This window comes from Dermochelys coriacea, chromosome 9 (genome assembly GCF_009764565.3).
Source record: "Dermochelys coriacea isolate rDerCor1 chromosome 9, rDerCor1.pri.v4, whole genome shotgun sequence".
In the NCBI taxonomy this organism is placed as follows: Eukaryota; Metazoa; Chordata; order Testudines; family Dermochelyidae; genus Dermochelys; species Dermochelys coriacea.
The window spans coordinates 32553736-32571890 of record NC_050076.1 but is presented as its reverse complement, the minus strand read 5'-3'; the positions used below and the strand labels follow the sequence as shown (position 1 = coordinate 32571890).

At 40.6% G+C, this 18155-nt stretch overlaps 3 protein-coding genes across 8 annotated transcripts in view; 2 read left to right on the top strand and 1 right to left on the bottom strand.

The window, feature by feature from the left end:
* PLS1 (plastin 1) overlaps positions 1-13082 on the top strand; it is an 88286-nt gene extending 75204 nt beyond the window's left edge. For all 3 annotated transcript variants that reach the window (XM_038417587.2, XM_043492873.1, XM_043492874.1), the window contains 6 exons: positions 114-192; positions 2223-2337; positions 3911-4044; positions 7200-7323; positions 11476-11600; positions 12115-13082. In XM_038417587.2, the coding sequence (XP_038273515.1) occupies positions 114-192; positions 2223-2337; positions 3911-4044; positions 7200-7323; positions 11476-11600; positions 12115-12250 (713 nt within the window). In that variant the 3' untranslated portion in view covers positions 12251-13082. The remainder of the gene's footprint in view (positions 1-113; positions 193-2222; positions 2338-3910; positions 4045-7199; positions 7324-11475; positions 11601-12114) is intronic.
* On the bottom strand, positions 12605-17254 carry LOC122455863. Its single transcript, XM_043492614.1, has 3 exons — positions 16762-17254; positions 14614-14771; positions 12605-13199 (listed from the first exon to the last, which is right to left on the bottom strand). The coding sequence occupies exons 1-3, from the start codon at positions 17252-17254 to the stop codon at positions 13149-13151; spliced, it is 702 nt and encodes a 233-aa protein (XP_043348549.1). The 3' UTR covers positions 12605-13148.
* Positions 17027-18155, top strand: part of TRPC1 (transient receptor potential cation channel subfamily C member 1) — a 48917-nt gene continuing 47788 nt past the window's right edge. For 3 of the 4 annotated variants that reach the window (XM_038415908.2, XM_038415907.2, XM_043492872.1), the window contains exon 1: positions 17027-17162. In XM_038415908.2, the coding sequence (XP_038271836.1) occupies positions 17027-17162 (136 nt within the window). Of the gene's footprint in view, positions 17163-17687; positions 17823-18155 lie in introns of those variants that run through there. The other variant, XM_038415909.2, reaches the window with a different exon arrangement.

The following is an 18155-nucleotide window of genomic DNA, read 5'->3' as shown; positions in this document are numbered from 1 at the left end:
CATAGGAACTATTCAGAATAACTTTTGGTGTTGTATGTGTATAAATGATTTAAACCTGGCCTCTTAAGACATCTTCTCCAAGTCATTAATATGGATTACATCTATTGCTATAGGAGAAAGTAAGGAAGAGAGGACATTCCGGAACTGGATGAATTCTCTGGGTGTAAACCCATATATTAACCACTTGTACAGGTAAAACTTTGAGTTCTGATTTTTATTTAGTTATTGATTTAGTCATTAACTCTTTTAGATGCAATTAAATAGATATTTATGTCTCACTGGAAAACTCCACAAACACAATATCCAGAAAGTGAAGTTGCATTTCCAACAGAACTATAAATAATAGAAAACAGCATTACTTAATATTTTTTTAAAAAGCAAAAATCAAGTACTGAGCCTATTGCAGTGAGTTTTGCAAGTAGGGCACTGGCTAGTCTAAAATATTTGGTTTAGGTGTTACCTAGAACCTGATATGGAATGTCAGGAATTGAGATAAGGTAAGTGTTAATTGTTCTGAGAGAAAAGGGTTTCATACTATACAATGGTATTTCTGTTTGTGCAACAAGCAAAACATGTGAGAATTAGTGTTAACTATTAAATGATAAAAGTGAATGTCAGCTATGTCAGGAAATTTACATCCAACTCTGACACTTTTCTCTGGTCCCATAGCATAAGCAGCTGTTGTGGGCTGGATGACTATACTATGACATGATGATTAAAAGAGTTGTTGTTTCCAGCACCTCCGATCTTCTATTACTGTTACCTCCAGTGACTCTGTATAGGTAGTAGCTCCAGGACGAAGTCCTGGGCAAAAAAGCCTACCATATACAAACACTTTGTGTGCCTCCATTTATTCATCTGTTAAAAGGATATAATAATATTTAAACTATCTCATGGGATTTTGGTGAGACTTAAGGTTTATAAAAGACTTCTTAGATCCTTGGATGAAAGAAACTAGAAAGTGCAAAATATTATTATTCATTGTTTCAGTAAGTGATGTAGGCAATTAAGATCCTTTCTGAACTAACTGGGAAAATATAGATACCGATATAGTAGACTGGGAGGAGTTGCAGTTGGTGTGTTCATGGTAGGCTCACAGGGCTAACTTCCACTCACTTCACAGTAATATCTGCAAGCTAACTAGAAAAGGTATTGCTGGCTTCCTTCAAATAGTTAAGAGCTGCTTATGCTTTTTCATACTCTGTTGAAAAAGAAATCATCCAAGCTGATTTGGTAAACCTTCACATTCACCTAAAAGAACCAAATCTTGGAAGGTATACTTAACACTGACAAGGATTTCCTCCCTCTGCTATGTCTCACAGAGACTTACTATAGCAAACATTTTAATATTTATTCTATTACTAGCTTAAATGAGTTTAAACGTTTTGTACTAAGGAAATCTTCAAATATATAGGGGATTAAAAAACTTAAATCCACTTACTTTTCTGACATTTCTAATCATTTTTGAAATTGTGCTGCGCAGGCAGTTAGATCATATCCAAGCAATTTGAAAATGTAATATAGGAAGCAACAATGATGTGTATATGTTTAAATGTTGTTGGTAAAACCTGATTCCATGTGTTCATGCTGCTAGGATTCATTGGACAATTTTGTTTTATAACTCATATAAAGTGAGGTTGTCTATACTATAGATTGTTTTTAAATGGACAACACCTACAACTAATGACTAATTTCCAAATGTAGGTCTGTTTAAAAAAATAGGAATGCTACTTATAATTGGGAAAATAATAGTTTTCTTAACTCTCTTCTTACTCAAAGACTGAGACACTGTTTTAGCTTCATCTTTCTAACTATGTTCACCTATGGACAGAAACCAAGCATGGAGAATTTCAGCCTTGAATGTTTCAGAAAGGTCTGAACAACTCAAAACGGAGGATTGTAATGACAACTGTTTGGAAACCTTAACTATTAGTGGTTGCTTTCCTACACCAGCTATAAATTCAATATCTAGGGACAGTCAGTGGTCCTGCCTATTCAGTGAGAGTTGTGAGAATAACAAAACTGTGAAATTAATTTAACTTATGGGAGGGATCAACCAAGGAAAGGTTTAAATGTGGAGAAACCTGTTCAAAGACTGGTGCAGGGTTTTGCTTTGTTATTTATGTGAGTGGAATTTCTTTTTTGCACTCTCTCAACTGTTCATTTTCTTGTTAATATACTTAAAAAGCACTCTCAATTCTTTTTCTGCTGCTTTGATCTAGTGACCTTGCTGATGCTTTAGTGATCTTCCAGCTGTACGAAATGATTCGTGTGCCAGTAGAATGGAACCATGTTAACAAACCTCCGTATCCTGCCCTTGGTGGTAACATGAAAAAAGTCAGTAAATATTCTGTGGTGCATTCCAGTTATAATTGACACCTACTAGTGCATTGTATTGTATCATCTTGAATTGTGTGAGCTTGTGTCCCTGGACTGTTAGCTCTTAGTTAAGTTGGCCATATGTTTCAGTTTTACTGAGACAAGCCTGCTTAAAAGTACCACAGGGTATTTTCCCAAGGAAGAAGGAGTATTTTTGCTTTATGTATCTTGTTGGTTTTTACACACATCACTTTTTGGTAGTATGAGAAGCTAGGAAAATTAATTTAATTTATTAATGCTAGTCTATGCTGTATGAGTTCTGCTCAGTGTGGTACACTTGAGTTACTTCAGAAACTAATATTTGTTCACATTAGAATCCTTGTGAAAAGTAAAAAATCAGGACCTAGATATTTGATGAGTGGGTTAATGTGTGGGATGTTCCCTCACAGAGCAATTTTACATCAGGCTGTTTGAGTTTGTACAGACCTTGCAAAATCTAAGTTTTTTGGTCAGTTATATGATTATGGCAATGCCAAAAATGGAGACAAAGTGTATTGATTAGCTGTTATTTAAACAATTCTGTGAAGATCTTGATTATTAAATATAAAAAAAACTCACTCTGATTGTTTAGGATTCAGATTCATAGATTTTTAAGGCAGAAAAGACCATTATGATTGGAGTATGGTGAAATCAGAACTCTTTTTTTACATGTACATTCGCAGTTTTAGATTACAACACAGGACACATTCACTTAGATTCATTTATAACAGAAACATTTCTTTTATATTTTAGGTTTCAGAGTAGCAGCCGTGTTAGTCTATATTTGCAAAAAGAAAAGGAGTACTTGTGGCACCTTAGAGACTAACAAATTTATTTGAGCATAAGCTTTCGTGAGCTACAGCTACACAAAAGCTTATGCTCAAATAAATTTGTTAGTCTCTAAGGTGCCACAAGTCCTCCTTTTCTTTTTATATTTTAGAATCTCAGCACCTATCATTAGGATCTTACATTTTACAATGAATTCCATAACCCTTCTCCAAGTTCCTAAGCCTGGGTCTGTCTTTTCCTTATTTTCTCTATGATCCAAACTCAGCTTTGATGTATGCAAGTGCAACTTCATTGATTTCAGTGGAGATGCAGCGGCTTACACCAGGTGTCACTTTGACTCCATGTGTTCAGCTCTGTCAGACAGAGAATGCAAATGTAATGTTCATCAGGGGTGCTGGAACAATTTTTATAGTGGGGTGCTGAGAGCCATTGAACCAAAGTGTAAACCCTGTATACAATGGAAACTCCTTCAAGCCAGGGGGTGCTGCAGCACCCCCTGCACCCCTAGTTCCAGCACCTATGGTTTTCATTATTCAGCTGGGAATAAGATTGTCACCGGAATCTTATATATTTGTATTTTGATCTTCAAAAATGATGCAGCAGTATAATGACTTAAAAGTAGTTCTGAAAGAGTTAACGGACCTTACATGGTTCCCAGTCTCAGCATGGGTAACACTGGGACAAGATTGCTCAAAATATTATTAAGCCTATATGTGATATTAATACTTTTCACATCTATAAAGTTTAAACATTTCATTTTTAGATTGAGAATTGTAATTATGCAGTGGAAATTGGGAAGACAAAGGCCAAATTCTCCCTGGTTGGTATTGCTGGACAGGACCTAAATGATGGCAATGCAACTCTGACGTTGGCATTGGTGTGGCAGCTGATGAGAAGGTGAGGAGTTTTTGCAATTGTTATATGCATGCAGAGCATAATGGTATCCATACAAAACCATGACAAGTTAGTTAGTTTTTTGCATCCAGTCTGCAAATTTTGTTCATAATCTAAGGGCTAAATTCCCCTGTCTGCGGTGAAGGCTGAAATATCTGGGCCTAGAAATTATAGAAATATACAGTATGCTGCAGTGAAATACTCATTGTTACTGTGCTCTGTATGAATTAATGCTACTGGAAGTATTAAGGAGGGACAGTAGTCCTCCCCGTTTAAGACTGAAACCTAACCTTTTGTACTGTATAAAATTAAATCTAGACCTATTTCACTAACACCAAAATTAAAATAATAATTTTGTGGATTAAAGCAGAATCTAAATAATTACAGTTCAAATTCTTGTTGAAGTAATTACCTTGATTTTGAAATCAAAAGTAATAATACAGCTTGTTTATATTCTTAACATTTTTAATTATTTCAATTCAACAGAAAAATCTTGGCCTTTTGTAAATTAAGAACCAATGATGACAGGTCCAAAATTTCCCCTATCCCATAAAGTACTTATGTATTGGCTTTCTGAAAATATCATCAACACATAGAAGTAAGGCAGCAACACTGCCAACAGTCCTTTCATTGTACTTATTTAAATAGAAGTTGATGGAGCTATGGCAGTTTATACTACCCAAAGATTTGTCCGATATTATGGAATTGTGTAAAACTGCAAAAATACTGAGTGTACAACAAAGAGTGAACCAACTGTGACAGGTTCCCCCAGGGGTGCCACCTGGAACTGAGGTACCACTGAGCCCTCTGACCCACCAGCCTGGGCTCTCTCTCACACTGTGCTGCTGTGACAAGCTGCAAAGCCCTCCAAGTTTTCACTTTCACCAGCATTCACACAGATAGGGATACACCCAGCTGCAGTTATATTCAGGCTTTCTAACCACCAGCCTCCCAGCCTATGACCCCAGAGCAGTACTCTCCTGCCCTGGTCAAATCTGGCTAATATATGGGTTTAATACCCAGTCCGCCTCTCCCTCAATGTGAAGAGGACCATGCACACTTGTGGTAACCGAGCTGAGATTTTCCCCAGACACCTTAGTCAAATGCACACTGGTTTGTATTAAAACATAAAATAAATTTATTAACTACAAAAAGACAGATTTTAAGTGATTATAAGTGATAGCAAACAGATCAAAGCAGATTACCTAGTAAATAAACAAAAACACAAACTGAGCTTAACATACTAGGTAGGTAGGATATGAATTAGCACATTCTCACCCTGAGTGATAAACAGGCTGTCAGGTTCTTAAGGCACAAGCTGCCTTTGCTTTGAAGCTTGGGTTTCTCAGGTTTTCATACACAGTCTAGAAATCCCTCTAGCTTGCGACCATCACTTCCCCCAGTTCAGTCTTTGTTCCTCAGGTGTTTCCAGGTGTGTTGTTGTAGGGCGAGTGAGGTACCATCATGATGTCATTTCGCCCTTTTATATCTTCTTCCCACTTGCTGGAAAGCTCTTTTGCTGTGACATGGGTCAAACAGTTCCCATTGTGTAGTGTTATCTCTGAGAGGTTTCTACACAATTATGGGGTAATTCTTGTGCTTATGTGTTAAGAAGTCATTAACATGGATTGGCCTTTTTAATGTTGTATCTGAAAGGCTGCTTGTGGGTGTTTTCAACTTCATAATATGTTTCAGTAACACATACAAAGCCAAACTTAATAAATTCACATATGATGATAGCACATACAGTCCATTGAGATACTAGTGTCTAGCAGATCAAGACTTTTAGAATGATACCTCACAAAGAATACTTTGTGCAAAACATATCCTAATTATCTGACAGTGGTGAATAAGGGGGTGCCAGGGTGCCATACCAATTGTTGGAACAAAATGATAATTCTCCATTAGATCAAAGTTCTCTTGAATATCTCTCCTTAAGATGATCCTATTTCTTCTTAAACAGATATTTCTGAATGTTTTTTCTCGTGCAATTTTATGTATTGGCTGGTAATGGAAATCTGGAAAAATCCCGGCATTACATATTTGAAATTCAGAATTTTCATAATGCACCATTGTTGAAGAACTGGTTTATGGACTAAGAAATAATGACAAGAATTTAAAAAGTCATAGTTTAAAAAAACCCCACCAAACCAAAACAAACACCATAGGTGCCAACTCCATGGGTGTTCTAGGGCTGGAGCACCCACAGAAAAAAATTAGTGGGTGCTTAGCACCCACTGGCAGCAGCTTCCGCCCCCCCAGCGCCTCCTGCCTGCCTGCTGCCCCACCAATCAGCGCTTCCCCCTTCCTCCCAGTGCCTCCTACCCGCGGCAATCAGCTGTTTCATGGCATGCTGGAGGGGGCAAACTGGGCGGGAAGAGGTGGGGTGGGGCAGGGAAGGAAGAAGCAGGGTGTGGGGCAGGGCCTGGGGTGGAGCGGGAAGAGGTGGGATGGGGATGGGGTGGAGGTAGGAAATGGCAGGGCCGGGGTGAGCACCTCCTGGGCCCAGAGCAATCCGGTGCCAATGACAAACACCATCCTTGGACAGCATTAATGCTATAAAGTAGGTTATTTATTTCATTTTACTCCCAATTCCCCTTATTGTATGGAGCAGGATTCACTCTGGTGGTTCCCAAAGCAAGGCTGAGATTTATGTTTGTGAAATCAAAGTCCTCCTAGTAGATCTAGCAAGAAATTGTACAATACTCTTGTATAATAATTTCAATTTTTTTTAATAAAAGAAAAATGTGATTCTAAGCTACAAAAATTGGCATAGAGATTCATGGGCAGTGTATTTACATGACTTTTATTTCACTTTTTAAAGTGTTTAGAAGTCAAGTTGATATACCATTTAATTTCACCAAATGAAGTTTGTTATGATATGGTAAATAATATATATGTAGAAAATCTGATGGTGGATAGTATGATATCTGGAATATAATTATATGCTTGTGACAGCTAACAAAATATTTTTGAAGTACAAAAATAGGTTACAAATATAGCTTACAGGGTAAAATAAGATGTAAAGGTGAATGGTTTGTACATAGGTCTCTTGTTCTGAAGAAATATTTTACTATCTTTTACTGCATAATATTAGGAACAGAGAATCGTTCTATATTTCATTTTTAGAGTCAAACACTGTTTTCTTTTGGTTACAGGTATACTCTGAATGTACTATCAGACCTTGGAGAGGGGGAAAAAGTAAATGATGAAATTATTATTAAATGGGTGAATCAAACTCTTGCAAATGCAAACAAGAAAACCTCAATTACCAGCTTCAAGGTAATCAAGAGTCTATATCAGTACAGAAGATAAGTAAATTTATCAGATATGGGAATTTTAAAGGGACCGTGCCATATAGTTTAGGTTCAACATTGGTTCTACCTTCAACTGGCATAATCTGATAAAAGAATGTCTTTTGGATTCTATCTTCAAAAATGTTCCACAACTCTCGTGATAAGAAATGAAAAGCAAAATCAAATGATAGTCACTGCTTATGTAAGATTATAAAGCCAAATTATTTTCAAAGGGGCTTTTAATTTGTCAATAATTTTCCATGTGCCAGTGTGGCTAATTAGACACTTCCCTGATTTGCCTGTGCAAATATGGAGGTTTGGGCACCCTGAGACTTATGGATACAAATATAGAGTACAATTTTGAAAACGCATCTTGTTTTGAAATAATTTCTCAGCACTTTTGAAATATTTCAGCCCTTTGAAACTATTTTCTCCTGTGCTGTAGCAGAACCAGCAGAGGGAGCACAAGTTAACCACAACGATTGATACCTCTATGAATGCACAGCAGACCTAACAAAACAGATCAATGTCAGCTTGTACTTTGTAAAAACACAGGGAAAATATATTTGCCAAATGGAAAAGTAGAAAATTGATAGAAAAAGTTTATCCTTCTGCATTTAATACACATCTTCCCAATCACTCAGGAGTGTCTTTCTCTCTCTCTCTCTTTTGAAATGATAGATTGATAACCACACTTGCACACTAGTATAACCCCACAGTAAGCATGTAACTTCAATGCACACTTTAAAACAATTAGGCATCTATGCTGGCCATGGTAGGAGATGAAGAGCCAAGCTATTTAAATATTTTAGATCTCACTATGTTGTGCAACACAGTTATGCAAGGATTTTGCTCAACAAAATGTCCAGTTTTCATTAGGGAAGATTATTTATCCAGTCCTTGACATCAGTTCCTGCTCCGTGAGCTTGAGTGTCCTCTCATTTAAACAAGGGTAAATCAGTAATAACACTGGTATAAATCAGGTGTAAATGAGAAGAGAATCTAGCCCATTATCTTCATTAATAAACTCTTGTTAAAAATTGATTGGTCTGACAATGGTAAGTCACAAAAATTACTGAAAAGTATTTTTTCAGTCTCTCATTTTAGATCTAGGGAGATATTACTTGACATATTTTTCCCCCTCCACTTAAAAAAAATACTGATTGTTCTATATAAACATGCATCAGTAAGAATAATTAGACATTTATTATTTGAATTTTTCTGCAGTCTTGGGTTTCCAACAAAACCAAACAGCATGCATGTGTAGATTAGAGAGGGTCATAGGTCACTAAAATTCATTATAGACCATTAAAGTAGAACCATGCTGGATTGGCAACAGTCCAAGTAATTAGAATTACAGAGATTTTTTGACCTCTGAATTTGGGGAGACACACATCAGCTTAATCTCCTCAAACTAATGAAGTGCTACGATTAAATGCACAGATTCTGGTGCACTATGAGAATTAGAGTGAACTGGAAACCTTAGGTTAATCTGGTTGATGAGGGAAGGCACATCACTTGGATTATATGATGAGCCTCTTAGGGAATGGAGTCAACTGCTTCCCCACTTTGGCACCTCTGGCTGATTGATCTCTTGACTCATCTTGCACTAGGCTGCTCATCTGCTGTAACAGTTGGAAGGAAGCAAATGCAGCAGAGGCACCTGGTATTTTAAGGTTAAAAGGAAGCACATCTTAGTACTTTGAGAATTTTGTTTCTATCTGAATTCTAGAATTAGACAGACTAGGCCATAAACTGGCAGCAGGAAATAGTTCCATTAGGAGAAAGGGGAAAAGATGAAAATACTTATGTACACTGAAATGTTATTCAGGCAATAACTTCCTGATTTTTTAAAAGAAGCTTTGACAGTACTTGGACTGCTTAGGACTCTTTCAAAGTTTGGTCATTTATTTATACATAGGGAAAAATAGCTTATTATCTTGGAAATAGGAGAGAACTCTGAAAAGTAGGGCAAGAGGTAAAACAGCAACATGGGGAATGATGTTCTCTCTTCTTATATAAGTGGAGGGAAGAAAACTACTGCACATGAGGTGTATGTTTGGGTAGGGAGGGCTAGACAGACAGAGACAACAGCTATGCTGCTTTTCGCATCTCGACAACAACATTGTAATGGGGCACTGCTAGCTGTTGAGGAACAATGCTTTGATGTGGCACAATCCCCTGGTGACAGGGGACTAAAGTCCACAGCAAATTGGTGCAGATGTTACTGTTGGTTTGACTAGCGTTAACTTCTCTACATGGGATTAATATTTAATGACTGGACAATGCACGGTTGTAGGTGGGGAGTCATACCACAGCATAAGATAATTGTTTCCGGAGAGAAACAGAAGACTTGAAAACTGCATAGGAAAGGTTGAACTCGGCAAGTGTGTAGGAGCTCAGTGAGGTTTGACCCTGATTTTTCCATTATATAATTGCATGACATGTAATAGAAAAAATATAATATGGATTTGAAAGTTGCACCTTTGAAGAAAAGATTAGGGACCAGCTCTTCCACCTCAGGGGCAGCACTAGGGGCCTGTCACAGTGTCGGCTCCACTCACTGCAGTGGCACCGCCTTGTGGTGTATCTGGAGATTAGCTCACCACTTGTGGTTTCTCAGCCCTTTGTCCCAATTTCTCACTCTGCAAACTCTTTTATGCCTCACGAGCTGCAGCACTTCCTCTTCATGGCTTGGCTAGTCCCCGCCTCGTGGGATATCAATGTCTCTCTAAACAAACTGCCTCTGGCAGATCTTCACAGTGCACTGCCCTGTCCATGCCACTCTGCCAGTGGTTGGTAGGGGAACCCAGGCCCACCCTCTACCCTAGGTTCCAGCCTCAGGACCCTACAATCAGCAGCTAAGATCCATGTGGTGTCACCTTTGCTGCTCTTTTCCCTAGGTTTCCTCCTACTCCTTTCTCTCAACCCTGAGAGTGATCGCTGACGTTCTTCCCACACCCTTCTGCTCTCCTCTCACTGGTTTTATACAAGCCAGGTTCAGTTAGGACTGTTTATCTTTTACCCCCCACCCCTACAGCTCACCCAGGTGTAGCCCATCCTGTCAGGTAGCCTCTTCTAAGCCAGTTTTGATCCCTTCATGGCATGGTGTGGGATCAAGATCCCATCACAGGGCCATAAAGCTAGCTCACCTGGTCAACTGTGGCTATTCCCTGTGTAAGGAATGACCAGATGACATAAACTTGAGGGAGTGGCTTGAGTGCCATTAAGCTCTATCAACCGCTAGCTGCCAGAACTGTCTTTCAGGATGCTGGCAGTCAGGCACAAATTAGAGCAGCCCTGAGGCCACCTTTGCCTTTGTCATGCTGTCTGGAGTGGTTCATGATCATGAGTGCCAGCCTCAGGACAGACTATCAAGAAGGCTGTGCAGAGAGCCCCAACGGGTTATATGTTCTGTAATTAGATTTCACTAACCCAGTAATAAATGTGAACTCCTGAAGCACTATAACAGTCTTACCATGGAGTCACAGACAGTCCTCTTGGGTATTCTAATCTATCTTTTCACCCAGGCAAGCTGAACTTAGTTGGTTGCTATACAGCAAAGATCACAAAAGATTCAGTTTGCTTTAAGTCCCAAGAGACCAGTCACTTACCCCAGGTCAATTTGTACCTCAAAGCTCACACCAAAGACATCGCTTGTGGCCAATTCTGTAATGAACTAAATAAGGGTTATTAACTAGGAAAAAGAAATTTAGATTTTTTAGCATCAGCAATGTGCCCAATACATAAAAATTAAAACCGTGGCTGTCTTGAAGATTTTATAATCTAAAAGATAAGTCACTGCTGTTAATAACAATACTGGCATCACTAAATGAAGCAAACGGTTCATATTTGTTTAGCAGTACCAGTTTTGAAAGAGAGAAACTACATGGATTATTAAGCTGATCTTTGAAAACTCCTGCTGACTTCACCGTAAGTTTTCCACAGGCAAGGAAAGCAGGATTGGGCCTTTAAGTAGTAAAAAAGAGAAAATAAAGTAGAAGAATAAACTATGATCTATCTTTAAAAAAATATTTGGTTGCCATACATTTTTAGTTTGCATTATAAAAATAATACTAGGAGAATTAAAGGAAACCTATTGATTAATATTAATTAATTCTTTAATTCTGTCTTTTAGGACAAATCTATTAGCACTAGTTTACCTGTACTAGATTTAATAGATGCCATTGCACCAAAAGCAATTCGTCAAGAAATGGTCAAGAGAGAAGATCTTTCTGAACAAGACAAATTGAATAATGCTAAGTAAGCATTTAAATCATATTTTATATTTTCTTGCACAGAAATGAAGCCTTGGAATTATTGATATATCAAAAGAGAATTATATTTACCTACATTTGTTTTTTAAATATGGATAGATTACATTTTAAATGGTAAAATTTCTCAACATTTTTTCTAGCATATTGAAAATACCAAGCGAAATTCACTGTTGCTGTAAACTGGCAACTCCACTGAAATTGTTATATTAATTGTCTGACATAGCCCCTACTAGTTAAGAAAAATAAATGCTCCAGTAGATTCAAGCAAAATAAATGTTCCAGCACAACTGTTAATACTTCAAGCAAAATAAATGTCTCAGTGCAACTGTTAATACTTATTTTCATTCAGTAAATTACATTCATTTCCCCAACATTGAAATATTGATTGGATGTGTATTTTTTACCTTTTTATTAAAAGGTGTTAATAGTTATGGTATATCTCAAAACTTAGGGAATAGATACTTGTAAAATAATATTATTTTCTCTCTTGTTTTTTCAAGATATGCCATTTCAGTTGCTCGAAAAATTGGTGCTCGTATTTATGCACTACCAGATGATCTAGTAGAAGTGAAGCCAAAAATGGTTATGACAGTGTTTGCATGCTTGATGGGAAGAGGACTGAACAAAATAAAATAATTAAGACATTTAATAAAAGTTTCTGCCATGTTAAACATGATAAATGCCTCACAGTTTTCAAGATTCTGAAGTTTAACGGATATAAAACCAGAGATAAATTTGTATGCACAAGTATGGATATATATATTCATTAATTACATTTTAATAACTTGTTTATACTAGTGAAGGTTTCATTCAAACAATTTCATATTACATGAATTATTTATGGATTAATAGTTCTATCAGAATATGTTCATTACCAAATTACGGTTACATTCTTGCATTGCTTTTTAAAAAATCTTGTAAATCAAACCTAGTTCATACTGTTTTCATAGTTTGAAAGGAATCAGCAGCTTTTAAAATGTTCTTTCAGGATCTGTTGTGAAAATATATTTTGATTTTTGTGGGTGTTGTTTACATGTAGTCATAACTGTGTGAAAGTCCATTCAAACACTATTATATTTTCCCCAAACTGAACAAAGATCAGCATCATTGCCTTATTCTCTGAAGGTCTGATCCAATTCCTGCTGAAGTCAATGAGAGTCTTGCCATTGACTTTATTGGAGCTAGTTTGGATCTGTGATCACCATATTGTCTAGAGTTTAGTGTTATGTTGTTGAATCTTTCATATGGGAGTAAACACCTAAATATACCAGATTGTTTTTTTACAAAACAACAAACTTTCATCAAAGTGAAGAATAACACTAAATAGTAAGGCAAATGTGTACCATGGACATTACTGGAAGATATGTGTCTATATTAACCCTTGCAGCTGGAGTAAATATCTGAACTTTCATAAACTGTTGTATCAGAAAGCAATAAACAGAGCTGGCCAGTCCAGTCTGGGGACTCAGCTTATATGTACTGCATTTTCTTTTGGAATTTATTTTAAATGAACACATGTATATCTATTTTTCTGTCATAAAAGATCAATGTCATAGAAAGGGTACTTGATTGCAAGAAATTCTTCCTGGAAACATATAAAAAGCAACATGTTGCAGTATCTTCTGCATGGAGAAAGACTAATAGTTATTTGATTATGATTTTGGAAAAGAGCATTTGTATTCCGGTGTCTGTACCAATAAATTTTAGCCAAACACTTATGGTACTTCAATATTTAATAAATTATTTTAAAAGCAGCCAAATAAGGCAGAATACTCAACTAAATACCTAGTAATTGTAAAGTGAAAAATAAAAAAGTAAAAGCAGATACATTATCTCCCAAAACATGAAAACAATAAAAGCAACTAAAAACAAGATACAAAAACAATGAACAAACCGGATTAGACTAAATATTAATAATCTAATATCTGACACAGCATACTGACACAAAGAGGACACCTTGAACTAGATGATATTATACAAGGTGATACTGAACAGCTCAAAGGATTAATGACGACATACAGAGCCTTTCTTTGCTTGGTGGTTCATAGGGGCAATGCCCACCTGGTCCATAATAAAGCTGTTAATATTTGCCAATATTATTCTATTATTTCTATTCTCAGTTGCATTAGAAGACATCCAACCTATGGCCAGGGAACTGAATCTTCTGACACAAAATTTGATGCACTTAGCCTGGTTCTGGAGACAAGTTAGTTCATGGCTGGAAGTTTTTATTTGAGATATATTGAATCTAAGGCTTTTTTGCCCAACCTCCATACTACAGGAACTAATGCTCTACAATAATATTGTCCTTCTTCCTGAGGTACACAGCTCCAAAGTGATAAAAATATTATTCTGACCTCGCTTCTCTGACAATGGGTTGCTCTTTATGCCCCACTGTCTGTTATAAACTCTTGCTATACTGACAGGTTTCAGAGTAGCAGCCGGGTTAGTCTGTATTCGCAAAAAGAAAAGGAGTACTTGTGGCACCTTAGAGACTAACAAATGTATTAGAGCATAAGTTTTCGTGAGCTACAGCTCACTTCATTGGATGCATCCGATGAAGTGAGCTGTAGCTCACGAAAGCTTATGCTCTAATAAATTTGTTAGTCTCTAAGGTGCCACAAGTACTCCTTTTCTTCTTGCTATACTGTCACACTAGAAAAAAAATGACAGTCCTGCATCGCTCACTCCCAGGTGTCCTGAGTTACTGATTGTTGTGAGCATAGGCACTGACTTCTGCTGGTGCCAGTGGGTGCTGGACCCCCTTTTGTCCCTGCCCCCATTCCAACCCCTTCCCCAAATGCCCACCCCCGCCTCTTCCCCTGAGTGCACTGCATTCTCGCTCTTCCCCCCTCCCTCCCGGAGCTTCTTATGCTGTGAACAGCTGTTTTGCAGCAGCAAGCACTGGGAGGTAGGCAGAGAAGCGGAGACACGGTGTGCTCAGGGGAGGAGGTAGAGGTGAGGTGGGGGGGCAGGGAAGGGAACTTGGCTGCACCCACCAATTTTTCCCTGTGGGTGCTCCAGCCACTGGAGTCAGCGCCTGTGGTTGTGAGCATGCTTTCTAAGGACAACAACCTATTGATATCCGGGAGCGCCTGAAGGTCCCTCCTGTAGCCTAAGGGGAGGAGCGACTGAACCTGGGGCTCAGCTAATTCTGGAGGACAATTAATAAGAAAATAGGAACCGGAGTAAGGTCACAGGGCCAGAAGGGAACCTGAGGGGGGCTCCGTGCAGCACAGGCACTGGCTTCCTCTGGGCCCTGGGGGTGCTTGAGACTCACTCAACCCCAGGCCTCTTTCCCCAAACCCCCACCCTGCTTCTTCCCACCCCTGTTCTGCCCCAGGTCCCACTCCTTCTCCCAATCCCTGTCCCCCAGCCTCTTCCCACCCTGGTCCACCCCTCCCCTAAGTGTGCCAGTCCCAGCTCCTCCCTCTCCCCTGCCCGCCTGGGAACAGCTGTTCGGGGGGTGGGGGAGAGGGAGGAGCTGATCGGCAGGGCCACTGGCAGATGGGAGGCGTTGGCGGGGAGCTGGCTGCCAGTGGGTGGTAAGCACCCACTAATTTTTTTCCATGGGTGCTCCAGAGTTGGCGCCTATGCTGAGCAGAGAACCCCAGACAGCATCCACTGCACCTAAAAAGGGATCTAAGGAGCCAGCAGAGGCAGCCCAGAGGAATTCTCTCAGAGGGATGATCAAAGGGAGGAAGGCGGTCTTGCACCACAGACAGGGTGTGCATTAAAAAAAACCTAGATTTTAAGGTCTTTTTTGGAGTATTTTTAGGACTCATGTCTCATGTTTTCTCCACAACCATGAGGACTAGAAATATACTGGGTTTTTAAATGAAAGCTGAAAGTCTCATGAAATCACATGACTTCCTGGGGGGAGGTGGCAGGGTCAAGAAAATCACCACATAAGACTCATGATAAAATGGGGAGACAGTGATACATCATCTTCATAGTGTGGGAGGTACTTAGCTACCCCAGCACAAGGCCGCCTCCCAGACTGGATAAAACCTGCCCCACTTGCCCTAGAGCAAGCAGAAAAGGAGTACTTGTGGCACCTTAGAGACTAACAAATTTATTTGAGCATAAGCTTTTGTGAGCTACAGCTCACGTCATCGAATGCATGCAGTGGAAAATACAGCGGGGAGATTTATATACACACACACACAGAACATGAAACAATGGGTGTTAACATACACACTGTAAGGAGAGTGATCAGGTAAGGTGAGCTATTATCAGCAGGAGAAAAAAACCCCAACCTTTTGTAGTGATAATCAAGGTAGGCCATTTCCAGCTGTTGACAAGAATGTGTGTACATTGGCCAAATTGGACAGTCTGTATGTAAAAGAATAAATGGACACAAATCAGACGTCAAGAATTATAACATTCGACAACCAGTCGGAGAACACTTCAATCTCTCTGGACACTCGATTACAGACCTAAAAGTGGCTATTCTTCAACAAAAAAACTTCAAAAACAGACTCCAACGAGAGACTGCTGAATTGGAATTAATTTGCAAACTGGACACAATTAACTTAGGCCTGAATAAAGACTGGGAGTAGATGTGTCATTACACAAAGTAAAACTATTTCCCCATGTTTATTCCCCCTTCCCCCCCGTTCCTCAGACATTCTTGTCAACTGCTGGAAATGGCGCACCTTGATTATCGCTACAAAAGGTTCCCCCCCCCCTCCTGCTGGTAATACCTCACTTTACCTGATCACTCTCCTTACAGTGTGTATGGTAACACCCATTGTTTCATGTTCTCTGTGTGTATATCAATCTCCCCGCTGTATTTGCCACTGCATGCATCTGATGAAGTGAGCTGTAGCTCACGAAAGCTTATGCTCTAATAAATGTGTTAGTCTCTAAGGTGCCATGAGTACTCCTTTTCTTTTTGCGAATACAGACTAACACGGCTGCTACGCTGAAACATAGAGCAGGGGGTCACTCCTGGGAACAAGGGGGAGAAAAGGGGCCCAGGAGGAACAGCGAGATGAGAAATGGGGGGAGGGGAAACTTAGGAGAACTGCCACGCCGGGGGGCAGTTAATGCACCTGGCGGGGAGGCGGGGGCAGGCTCCCCGAGCGGACAGCGCCCCTGAGTGGGGGGAGAAGCATCGAGAGAGGGAAGGAGCCAAGCCCTTGCCGCAGCCCCGAGGCATCGGAGTCCGGCCTCCCCGCGTCCTGGGCCCCGCCCCGCGTCCTCCAGCCCGGCCCAGCTCCTCGGGGGGCCCGTGGCTCCCCTCCGCGCCTGCGCAGCGAGAGGTCGCTCCCCGCCCTGCACTGGGTTGACAGCGTCGGGTTTACGGCCCCGCTGTCCCGCTGCGAGGCGGCCCGCTGCGTGGGGAACCCCGGGGCGGGCTGGTCCGGGGCCCCCCCGCACCCCCATGGGCCTGGCGGAGCCGGCGCCATGGCCGCCCTGTACCAGAGCTCGGACCCGTCCGCCTCGGCCTCCCCCAACAAGCTGCTGGCGCTGAAGGACGTGAGGCAGGTGAAGGAGGAGACCACCCTGGACGAGAAGCTCTTCCTGCTGGCCTGCGACAAAGGTGCGGCCGCAGCCCGCCCCTCGCCCTGGGGCCGCGGTCGGGGTCGGGCTCGTGTGACACGGGGGCGGGACGCCGCCCCTCCCCTGGGGCATCCGCTTTGGGGGCGGGGGCGGGGGCGGGGGCCGGAGATGGCCTGCGGCAGGTCTCTGCCCGCCGGCAGGGTGCGCGGTGTTGGGCGGCGGGCCGGAGGGGAGCCGGGCTCAGGCCCCGCAGCCCCTTTTCTCCCCGTGGGGTTTCAGGTTAGGGCTGTGGTCAAAGGTCTCCTCGCAGCGCAGGCTGCGCAAAGCGCCTCTCGAGCCGGAAACCCTTTTTTGCCCATTGAATTGTTGTTGAATGTTTACGTTAGAACATAACGAAAGAAGCCCGGACGCCACAGCGGAAGTTAGCAGGCAGAGGAGACAACTATCCATCAGATGAACTTTCACACACAGGGGAATATAAAGGACATAAAAGGCAATAAAACTAGAAAGGAGGGAAAGCGGGAGACTTCTTATGTCTTGTAATCTGTTCCAGGCAGGGACCATACTTTCCGGTGTGTTGCACCCTGTGGAGGCCCCTGCACATAATAATTTGCTTCCTGTCCCATAAAATGGATCGCTGAGCCCCAGGGGAAGTTCTGTATTACTTCTCTCTGGTTTCCTCCTCCTGTGTGAATCAGGGGTGAGTGGGTTCAATAATACTGCATCATAATCCTTTTTATAATTAAAAACTTGTAACGCGGACAAAAAGAGTTAAATTAGAAAAGAATCATTTAAATAATCGCGTTGAAAAAGACAGGGACTCTAACTTGGTTCCTCTTTGGTCTCATACAGTATATCAGAGTCATTGCCCTGATTATTGAAAAGCACTTACACATGAGTTTGTACTGGTGGGACATAAGCAGAAGCTTAAATACTTTCCTGAATAAAAATAAATCTAAGCATATGCTTAAGTGCTTTCCTGAGTTGGGGTTTATAAGGGGTGAGGAAGAGTGACTTAACCGTGTTGTTTAAT

What these genes read in the sequence shown, in the direction of transcription:
- LOC122455863 (XM_043492614.1), bottom strand. Translation starts at nt 17,254, where the DNA reads ATGCCCCAGGGGAGGGGCGGCGTCCCGCCCCCGTGTCACACGAGCCCG. An exon ending in CCGATGCCTCGGGGCTGCGG is followed by an intron (nt 14,772 to 16,761) that starts CAAGGGCTTGGC and finishes TTAATTGTCCTC; the next exon opens with CAGAATTAGCTGAGCCCCAG. An exon ending in GCACCCACAGGGAAAAATTG is followed by an intron (nt 13,200 to 14,613) that starts GTGGGTGCAGCC and finishes ATATGTTTCCAG; the next exon opens with GAAGAATTTCTTGCAATCAA.